Raw genomic sequence first — 11,451 nt, forward strand, 5'->3', positions numbered from 1 at the left:
AATATTCTAATTTACTGGCTTTTACCTGTATATACAGTATATATAATAAAAATCACAATTGGCGTTCTTTGTATCATTTAGCCGACTGAAATCACAATTGGCATTCTTCGTGTCATTTAGCCGACTGAACTAATATATATATATATATATATATATATATATATATATATATGTATATATATATATATATATATATATATATATATATATGTATATATATATATATATATATAATTTGTTGTTGAAAGTGCCTTGACTGTTGTGTGAATTATAAATGTATGTTTGTTGTTCAAATACAAATATATATATATATATATATATATATATATATATATATATATATATATATATATATATAATAAAAATCACAACAAATGCCGTTCTTCGTGTCATTGAACTAATATATATATATATATATATATAATTTGTTGTTGAAAGTGCCTTGACTGTTGTGTGAATTATAAATGTATGTTTGTTGTTCAATAAAAAAATAAAAAATAAATACAAATATATATATATATATATATATATATATATATATATATATATATATATATATATATATATATATATATATACATATATATATATATATATATATATATATAATAAAAATCACAACAAATGCCGTTCTTCGTGTCATTGAACTAATATATATATATATATATATATATATATATATATATATTAGCTCAGTCATACATATATATATATATATATATATATATATATATATATATATATATATATATATATATATATATATCCATCCATCCCATCCATTTGCTACCGCTTATTCCCTTTGGGGTCGCGGGGAGCGCTGGAGCCTATCTCAGCTACAATCGGGCGGAAGGCGGGGTACACCCTGGACAAGTCGCCACCTCATCGCAGGGCCAACACAGATAGACAGACAACATTCACACTCACATCCACACACTAGGGCCAATTTAGTGTTGCCAATCAACTTATCCCCTATAAATATATATATATTAGTTCAGTCGGCTAAATGACACGAAGAACGCCAATTGTGATTTTATTTGGTGATTTTTTTTTTTTGTAAATCTAATTGTATTGTTGGCTTAAAATATTCCTAAATCCAAAGGCTCAAAGCTATGCTTTACATTTATTTTGAAGAAAAGTAGATCACTACTTCCTGGTTTCTTTGCTTGCCATAATAACAACTTCCGGGTTAAATTTCCGCTCCACGCGAGAAATGACAGCAAAAGCGGTCTTAATAAAATAGTTTAACTTACATTAACCAACGTCGTTATTTGCCGAATATAAATGTTTGTATTCTGTTACTATTAAAATAATTTTTATAATCTTGATAAAATGGTGTTTTACTTCACAAGTGCCGGTAAGTTGTGTGAGCCTAGCTAGCTGTTAGCTTCTATAATGTTGGTACTACAGTACTCACTTGTGTTTTCCTGTTTCAGTGGTGAAACCGGCTTGCACTATTTATATGGGGAAAGACAAGTATGAAAGTAAGACAATATGCTCCACACAAGGTCAAAATATTCACTTTTGATTTGCCAAACTTAACTTACTTATCTGCGTTCCAGATGAAGATCTCATCAAGTATGGCTGGCCTGAGGACATTTGGTGAGTTATGTCTGTACACAACTGGGCATTCTAGTCTTAATCTTGTTAGTTTAAGACATATTCCGATGTAGTGGCTTTATTAAATTACGTAGGTGTATCCATTGTTGTGAGAACAGATGCATTTAGTGTACTTTTACTTATAAATGTACAATTTGTAGGCATACTAATGAAATTATGTATTTTTCTGATATTATTCAGGTTCCATGTGGACAAACTGTCCTCAGCTCACGTTTATCTCCGCTTGCCAAAGGTACACAGTCAGCAACTTAACTTTTTTCCGCAATATATCATTGTTTTTGTGTAAGTACACAAATTTGTCATCTCGGATTATCACAACCACATCACAATTACAGTGTTTCCTCCTCCAACACAGGGTTTTACCTTCAAAAAAAATAGTCACCTCCCACTTTAAACACTAGTTTCAACCCTAAGATCACAGGGGTTAAACTCAAGGCCCTGGGGTCAGATCTGGCCCGCCACATCATGTTGTATGGCCCGCGAAAGCCTATGATAAATATGCGCCAATAAAGTACCTTGTCTTTTTTTACTAAATGTATTCGTTCTTTTCATTTTGACAGAAAATAATATATTTACTGCATGAAATGTCATAAGGGACAAGGGGTAGAAAATGGATGGATGGATGGAAATGTCAAACCTTTTAAACTGTAATGTTATCCAATATTGCAACAAATATTATTTCTAAACAATGTTGTTGTTAAAATATACGAATACTTTAATATCTGCTTGACTTATGATTTCAAAGCAAGTTATCCATCAAACTGTACACTGTAAAAATGACACTAGATTTTACTGTAAAATGTACGGTGTTTTGCGTGGGTTCCTTCCAGGTACTCCGGCTTCCTCCCACTTCCAAATACATGCACCTGGGGATAGGTTGATTGGCAACACTAAATTGTCCCTAGTGTGTGAATGTTGTCTGTCTATCTGTGTTGGCCCTGCGATGAGGTGGCGACTTGTCCAGGGTGTAGCCCGCTTTCCGCCTATGTGCAGCTGGGATATGCTCCAGCACGCCCGTGACCCCGTAAGGGACAAGCGGTAGAAAATGGATGGATGGATTACCGTAAATTGAAAAACTAACTACCACTGCTTGTTCTGTAAAATTCTGGCGACTAAGCTGCCGTTTTTTTTAAATGTAAAATCTACGATAGTTGTTTTTACGGCATATTACTGTAAATGTAAAAACAGTACTGCAGGTTTTTTAACGGTAAAAAGCTGGCAGTTCAGTTGCTAGAATGAAAAAAAACAGTGGTACAGTTTTTCCATTCATAGTAACATGTTGTAAAAAACACTGTACATTTTTCAGTAGCTGCCAGTATTTTACTGTAAAAAACAGTAAGTACTGTTTTCCCATTTACCATAAAAATATATATAATAATTAAATATGTAGGCAAATTCATATATTACAAACTGTTACATACTGCACCATGAGGGTAGCCATAACTGCAATTTGACCCTCAATGAAAACAAGTTTGACCCGGATTCAATTTATAGATCTGATAGAACTTTATTGATCCCTTGGGTGTGTGTCCTCAGGGAAATGAAGGTTCCAATAGCAGCAACACCGTACGCAGTCTACTTGACAATTTTGGCGGTAGCAGTCAAAAAGCCATACCGGTAAATAAAATGTACCGGTAATGGGAAAAAATAGCAATACGATTAAAAAAAAAAGTAATAATCTGAGGCAAAAGCCAAATGAATGCAAATTGTTCAGTTAGAACCACTTCTAATCTCTTGTCATGCATTTGAATTTATCCAAACATGTCTTTTAAATTTTAAAGTAAAATAAAAAGACCAGAAAAGCAAATATGTGCAGTACATGCATTAACAAATACAAGGTAATATTCGCTTGCATAGGCTTCAGCACCCCCTGCAAAAGGGACAAGCAGTAGAAAATGGATGGATGGATATTCACTGGCTGCTGTCAATGATTCCAAGGGCCCAAATCAGATTTGAATCTTATGATAATTGTGTTCCAAGGATGTATTACGTTTTTATGCTGTGGTGGACCTTACATTTTTGTCAGCAGATTCATTCAGGGCGTAATGTTGGGCCAGGCGTATTGTAGCTTCCCCATTTTGCTCTCATGTCGAGGAATTGTACAGAACTACTTTCTCCTGACATGATGCAATGTTACCAGCAGCCAATCAACACCAAGGAGAATGAAACGTCCACTCTGATAGGTGAATCACTTTCAATTAGTAGCGTTGCCAGTAAGACTGCATCTGCAACTAGGATGTGAAACGCGAGGAACGTTGCAATATTTAGCTAAATAGTCAATTTTTCTGCGATATTATTAGGTACTACACTAACAACGATGGTAGTTGAAGCCATGCTGGAGAGGGAAGACTATCTGTGGTGCGTTCAAAGTCATAATGTAATAAATGATTTATGTGTTTTGTCTAAGGGTCACACCATAAATGACATCCCCCCTGAGGTGTTGATAGACTGCGCACAGCTGGTGAAAAACAACAGCATTCAAGGTACAGATAACAATATTCCGAATATCAGTCCCGCCGGGAATCCGCAATGTTGCAAGTGCGCAAATTCAACCAATCCAGGCAAATTTTGCACCACCTCCCAACTTTTTCCAATGCCCTCAACCTCTCTGCACATTTTGACCAATCAGCGTAATTTTCGTCAATCAAATTTGTCTGTAAGCGGTGCTCAAAATTACCGCTATAGTTTGCTCACAACAGTTTACAAATGTTCTTAACATGCGGGGGTAAATGCGTCGGACTACAATGGTAAATCTCTACAATGTATGGAGGTATCTGCTGACGTCACAGGTCAGACGTCACCGGACAGAGCAAATTCCAAACAACTCGTTTGGCGGACATATAAAATAATATAATGTATTGTAGCCTCCAGAAGAAGTCAAGTCTGACTGTATTTTTAACTTTTATTGCCAATCTTATGCTAACGACCAGCCCCATTCCAACAAGTTTCACCTTCTGTGCAAACACTTTTGTCTCTGTGCTTCCTCAAACACGGAACAACACTTTCTTATTCTTTGCCAATCCGCTTTTAGGCACGGACGGTATGTTTGCGATCATTGGAATAACCACACGAACATAAAACATTCACTGTCCGCTGGTATATCTGGGATATATTAAAATTACTTCCACATTGCAGACATTCAGCTATACTTCAGACAATAACGTGCATCTTGCTCACGCCACAACATCCGGTTAGGTAGTACTGTTTTCGGTTATATATATATGTATATATATATATATATATATATATATATATATATATATATATATATATATATATATTACTATACACTTTTCGTCGCAGATATCGAGAGACAAAAGTAGAGTTTCTAAACACGAGTACATTCTATAATAACCCCAGAAAAAGAAGCTCTATTTGCTGCTGGTTGTTTTTAATAAATGAAAGTCACTAGAAGTCTCTAGACAATTGAACAATTCTCATTGTACATTGTACAGTAAGCAGCAACAACAACTGAAAATAGAGCAAAACGATGTACTATAAAAAATATATGTTGCCACTAATAATAATAACACAGATTTGTTTTTAAATGTATATTTACATTTTTATTTATTTTTTTATTTTAAAGAAAATTATTACTATTATTATTATTATTATTATGATGACCACACCCCCAGCATGCCCTTAAGCACGTTCCCACCGCCACGGGTATTTTAGCAATCTCGGGAAAACCCTGCATTGACAATTATCCAAATGAGGAATTAGACAATGATGAAGATAAATCAAAGTGTTTGTGCTGCGTGGTCATCAGGCTGCAAGATGAACAACATCAATGTGGTTTACACGCCGTGGGCCAACCTAAAGAAAACAGGAGACATGGATGTCGGACAGATCGGCTTCCATCGACAGAAAGAGGTATGAACTCAAATCACAGCGCTGAATTGAACCAGACTGTGATGTGTGTGTCGTGGGTTTGCCTTTTGCGTAGGTAAAGACGGTAGCGGTGGAGAAGAAGGTCAATGAGATTGTGAACCGGCTGGAGAAAACCAAAGATGAGCGCTACCCAGACCTGGCGGCCGAGAAGGAGTCGCGAGACCGTGAGGAGAGAAACGAGAAGAAAGCTCAGCTGCAAGAGAACAAGAGACATGAGAAGGAGGAGCAGAAGAAGAAAAAGGAGATGGAGGATCTCAAGTACGTTTTTATTGTATTTGATTTATTCTTAAAGTAATAATGCATTTTAAATATACTTATATTTTAGGTAAATATGTAAAATATAATTTAATATTTCATCAAATCTTATGACAACAATCCTCATCGTACAATATTAATATACATTTTAGCTGGGATAGGCTCCGGACCCTCCATGAGAAGTGGTAGAAAATAAATGGATGGATGGATTTTTAATACACATATTTTTGGATTTTATTTTAATTGTTTTTGTTGAAAAAAAAATACTTTTATGATCAATTTCATAGATTCATGAATATGCATTTTAGTGTGTATATACAATATTTTAAATAAATACATTGGATATTCATTCAATATTTAATCAAATCATATGACAACAATGCAGTATTTATAAGCCAATACATTTATTTGTTTTAAATATGTTCGTTGGAAAAAAATACTGTATTAAAAATAATGTCGTAAAAATAATTGATTGAGGGGAAAAACATATTTTAATTCAACAAATAAATAATCATGTTTGAAATATTTTAGAAAAAATTAACTGCACTATGATGATCATTGTTCCCAAAATAAATATGACATTTTCAGTATATTTTTAAATACAACTATTTAATACTAATTCAGTATTTCATCAAATCATATGACAATGGTCTTTGTAGTGCAGGTAATTTTTTCAGCAATTTTTTTTATTTGAAACGTTTTATATGATCCTAGGAGCTATGTTGTCCGGGGGCTTTATGCCCCCTGGTAGGGTCTCCCAAGACAAACTGGTCCTAGGTGAGGGATCAGACAAAGAGCAGCTCGAAGACCTCTATGAAGAAAACAAACAAGGAACCCAGATTTCCCTTGCCCGGACGCGGGTCACCGGGGCCCCCCTCTGGAGCCAGGCCCGGAGGTGGGGCACGATGGCGAGCGCCTGGTGGCCGGGCCTGTCCCCATGGGGCCCGGCCGGGCACAGCCCGAAGAGGCAACGTGGGTCCCCCCTCCAATAGACTCACCACCCATAGCAGGGGTCATAGAGGTCGGGTGCGATGTGAGCTGGGCGGAAGCCGAAGGCAGGGCACTTGGCGGTCCGATCCTCGGCTACAGAAGCTAGCTCTTGGGACGTGGAACGTCACCTCGCTGGGGGGGAAGGAGCCTGAGCTAGTGCGCGAGGTGGAGAAGTTCCGGCTAGATATAGTCGGACTCACTTCGACGCACAGCAAGGACTCTGGAACCAGTTCTCTCGAGAGGGGCTGGACTCTCTTCCACTCTGGCGTTGCCGGCAGTGAGAGGCGACGGGCTGGGGTGGCAATTCTTGTTTCCCCCCGGCTCAGAGCCTGTACGTTGGAGTTCAACCCGGTGGACGAGAGGGTAGCTTCCCTCCGCCTTCAGGTGGGGGAACGGGTCCTGACTGTGGTTTGCGCTTACGCGCCAAGCCGCAGCTCAGAGTACCCACCCTTTTTGGATTCACTCGAGGGAGTACTTGAGAGTGCTCCCCCGGGTGATTCCCTCGTTCTACTGGGGGACTTCAATGCTCATGTTGGCAGCGACAGTGAAACTTGGAGAGGCGTGATTGGGAAGAATGGCTGCCCGGATCTGAACCCGAGCGGTGTTTTGTTATTGGACTTTTGTGCCCGTCACAGATTGTCCATAACAAACACCATGTTCAAACATAATGGTGTCCATATGTGCACTTGGCACCAGGACACCCTAGGCCGCAGTTCCATGATCGACTTTGTAGTTGTGTCATCGGATTTGCGGCCTCATGTTTTGGACACTCGGGTGAAGAGAGAGGCAGAGCTTTCTACCGATCACCACCTGGTGGTGAGTTGGCTGCGATGGTGGGGGAGGATGCCGGACAGACCTGGCAGGCCCAAACGCATTGTGAGGGTTTGCTGGGAACGTCTGGCAGAGTCTCCTGTCAGAGAGAGTTTCAATTCCCACCTCCGGAAGAACTTTGAACATGTCACGAGGGAGGTGCTGGACATTGAGTCCGAATGGACCATGTTCCGCGCCTCTATTGTCGAGGCGGCTGATTGGAGCTGTGGCCGCAAGGTAGTTGGTGCTTGTCGTGGCGGTAATCCTAGAACCCGTTGGTGGACACCGGCGGTGAGGGATGCCGTCAAGCTGAAGAAGGAGTCCTATCGGGTTCTTTTGGCTCATAGGACTCCTGAGGCAGCGGACAAGTACCGACAGGCCAAGCGGTGTGCGGCTTCAGCGGTCGCAGAGGCAAAAACTCGGACATGGGAGGAGTTCGGTGAGGCCATGGAAAACGACTTCCAGACGGCTTCGAAGCAATTCTGGACCACCATCCGCCGCCTCAGGAAGGGGAAGCAGTGCACTATCAACACCGTGTATGGCGAGGATGGTGTTCTGCTGACCTCGACTGCGGATGTTGTGGATCGGTGGAGGGAATACTTCGAAGACCTCCTCAATCCCACCAACACGTCTTCCTGTGAGGAAGCAGTGCCTGGGGAGTCTGTGGTGGGCTCTCCTATTTCTGGGGCTGAGGTTGCTGAGGTAGTTAAAAAGCTCCTCGGTGGCAAGGCTCCGGGGGTAGATGAGACCCGCCCGGAGTTCCTTAAGGCTCTGGATGCTGTGGGGCTGTCTTGGTTGACAAAACTCTGCAGCAGCGCGTGGACATCGGGGGCGGTACCACTGGATTGGCAGACCGGGGTGGTGGTTCCTCTCTTTAAGAAGGGGAACCGGAGGGTGTGTTCTAACTATCGTGGGATCACACTCCTCAGCCTTCCCGGTAAGGTCTATTCAGGTGTACTGGAGAGGAGGCTACGCCGGATAGTCGAACCTCGGATTCAGGAGGAACAGTGTGGTTTTCGTCCTGGTCGTGGAACTGTGGACCAGCTCTATACTCTCGGCAGGGTCCTTGAGGGTGCATGGGAGTTTGCCCAACCAGTCTACATGTGTTTTGTGGACTTGGAGAAGGCATTCGACCGTGTCCCTCGGGAAGTCCTGTGGGGAGTGCTCGGAGAGTACGGGGTATCGGACTGTCTGATTGTGGCAGTCCGCTCCCTATATGATCAGTGCCAGAGCTTGGTCCGCATTGCCGGTAGTAAGTCGAACACGTTTCCAGTGAGGGTTGGACTCCGCCAAGGCTGCCCTTTGTCACCGATTCTGTTCATAACTTTTATGGACAGAATTTCTAGGCGCAGTCAAGGCGTTGAGGGGATCTGGTTTGGTGGCTGCAGGATTAGGTCTCTGCTTTTTGCAGATGATGTGGTCCTGATTGCTTCATCTGGCCAGGATCTTCAGCTCTCACTGGATCGGTTCGCAGTCGAGTGTAAAGCGACTGGGATGAGAATCAGCACCTCGAAGTCCGAGTCCATGGTTCTCGCCCGGAAAAGGGTGGAGTGCCATCTCCGGGTTGGGGAGGAGATCTTGCCCCAAGTGGAGGAGTTCAAGTACCTCGGAGTCTTGTTCACGAGTGAGGGAAGAGTGGATCGTGAGATCGACAGGCGGATCGGTGCGGCGTCTTCAGTAATGCGGACGCTGTATCGATCCGTTGTGGTGAAGAAGGAGCTGAGCCGGAAGGCAAAGCTCTCAATTTACCGGTCGATCTACGTTCCCATGCTCACCTATGGTCATGAGCTTTGGGTTATGACCGAAAGGACAAGATCACGGGTACAAGCGGCCGAAATGAGTTTCCTCCGCCGGTTGGCGGGGCTCTCCCTTAGAGATAGGGTGAGAAGCTCTGCCATCCGGGACGCGCTCAAAGTAAAGCCGCTGCTCCTCCACATCAAGAAGAGCCAGATGAGGTGGTTCGGGCATCTGGTCAGGATGCCACCCGAACGCCTCCCTAGGGAGGTGTTTAGGGCACGTCCGACCGGTAGGAGGCCGCGGGGAAGACCCAGGACACGTTGGGAAGACTATGTCTCCCGGCTGGCCTGGGAACGCCTCGGGGTCCCACAGGAAGAGCTGGACGAAGTGGCTGGGGAGAGGGAAGTCTGGGCTTCCCTGCTTAGGCTGCTGCCCCCGCGACCCGACCTCGGATAAGCGGAAGAAGATGGATGGATGGATGGATGGACGTTTTATATGAGGAATACTGTTTGGATCTTACATCGTACGATTTTTTTTTTTTTTTTTTTTTTTTTTTTAGTTCAACAAATAATCATTTGTTTTAAAAAAAAATTATGAACTGGTTTTGATATGTATTGCTCGAAACAATTTACTGCACTATAAGGTTTGTTTGTTGTACGATTTGTCTTTAAACAAATGTGCGCACATTTGAAAAATGTTTTAATTATTAGTGAATATTTCATCTTAACCAATATATTTTTTGAAATATATGCATACAAATGCATAAAAATACATAGAGAAATGTTGAATAATAAAAATGTTTTCTTACATTTTTGTTTCACAATTAAATATTTATTTCTAGAAAAATAAGTCATTGTAATGTTTTTGGTTATCAAAACATGTGTGCTGTTGTTTCCCTCCATCAGGAACTACACGTCATTGATGAAGAGTGAAAACATGCAGACCAATGAGGTAACGAGCTACACGCTAATTGTCTTCTTGTCTGTTTGCTCACCTAATGTCCAAAATGTGTCCTCTCCAGGACGGCTATGAGTCAGATGACTTCATGTGAGCCGCTCCACTTGCCCGCCGGGACGCTCCCCTGCCGGCTGCTTCCGCTCGCTAACAACAGCATAGCTTTGACATTAAGACTTAAAAAAAGGGACTAATGGAGCAGTGAGCAGGTCAGTGAAAGACAGAATCAGGACTCTGACGCTCTCTCCCTCATCCTTTGTGACGGCTGGATCAGGTGCTGCTTTCAGACTAACTCAAGGAAGAACATTTACAGTCCACGGGACAAGTTGACATTTATTTTGGGGGGATGTGAGACTATATGATTTATGATGTCAAACAAACCTGCTCCACAAGGTGTTTTGCATGTTCAAAAACATAAATTAAATGTGCAATCATTTAGGTGAAGTATTGTTTGAAATTAAATCACATTCACAAAGATTGATTTTGTTAAACTGATAAGAATAGATACAAACAGAATCATGGCACAACATCATTTGATTAGTGTCAACAATACCGTTTTTATTAAATATGTTATGAATACAGTCTGGACTTGTGGTTTTATTTCTTAAAACCATAAACGCATCATTCACGAGATCTTGCATATTATAATTTGTGCCGGGAAAACATTTGAACCCTCTTAAAAATCCCTTCCTTGTTGTAGTATTGATTAGAATGGACTTCAAACACTAAAAATAACATTATTCACACTTTCCATTATTTCAACTAGTTTAAACATCAAAATGTTCAGCTCGTTCACGACTCTTATCTTTTTCCACGTTCAAAAAGTTCCCGCATTTTCCACAATTCCCAATTTCCCGCACCAATCGTCTAACTCAGTGATTCTCCAACTGTGGTCCATCTAGTGGTACGCCAAGCCATCACTTAATGAAATAATGTAATTTAATGTATTATTTAAGTAAAGTGTTTTATTTTCCTATACTCTATCTATCAAACACAGTGTTATTGTTGAAACTGTGTGTAATGTTACACTGGCCAAAAATATGAAATATACTTGTTAAATAAAACCTCTGCCTTGTTTTTAATGAATACGTAGGCCTTCCACGCTACTGTATTTTAATGTTGGTCATTATGGTGGTACTTGAAATGCCAAGCCTTTTCTGAGGTAGTACTTGGTGAAAAAAGTTTAAGAACCAC

General features: G+C 40.9%; 1 protein-coding gene across 1 annotated transcript; it reads left to right on the forward strand.

The window, feature by feature from the left end:
- Positions 1–1,150: 1,150 nt before the first annotated feature.
- Positions 1,151–11,399, forward strand: ccdc25 (coiled-coil domain containing 25). Its single transcript, XM_061929340.2, has 9 exons — positions 1,151–1,357; positions 1,437–1,484; positions 1,563–1,602; positions 1,801–1,852; positions 4,028–4,103; positions 5,390–5,493; positions 5,567–5,769; positions 10,209–10,254; positions 10,325–11,399. The coding sequence occupies exons 1-9, from the start codon at positions 1,333–1,335 to the stop codon at positions 10,352–10,354; spliced, it is 624 nt and encodes a 207-aa protein (XP_061785324.1). The 5' UTR covers positions 1,151–1,332; the 3' UTR covers positions 10,355–11,399.
- Positions 11,400–11,451: the final 52 nt, after the last annotated feature.

Source organism: Nerophis lumbriciformis, linkage group LG34 (assembly GCF_033978685.3).
Source record: "Nerophis lumbriciformis linkage group LG34, RoL_Nlum_v2.1, whole genome shotgun sequence".
Classification (NCBI taxonomy): Eukaryota; Metazoa; Chordata; class Actinopteri; order Syngnathiformes; family Syngnathidae; genus Nerophis; species Nerophis lumbriciformis.

What these genes read in the sequence shown, in the direction of transcription:
- ccdc25 (XM_061929340.2), top strand. Translation starts at nt 1,333, where the DNA reads ATGGTGTTTTACTTCACAAGTGCCG. An exon ending in TTTATCTCCGCTTGCCAAAG is followed by an intron (nt 1,853 to 4,027) that starts GTACACAGTCAG and finishes GTTTTGTCTAAG; the next exon opens with GGTCACACCATAAATGACAT. An exon ending in GCTTCCATCGACAGAAAGAG is followed by an intron (nt 5,494 to 5,566) that starts GTATGAACTCAA and finishes CCTTTTGCGTAG; the next exon opens with GTAAAGACGGTAGCGGTGGA.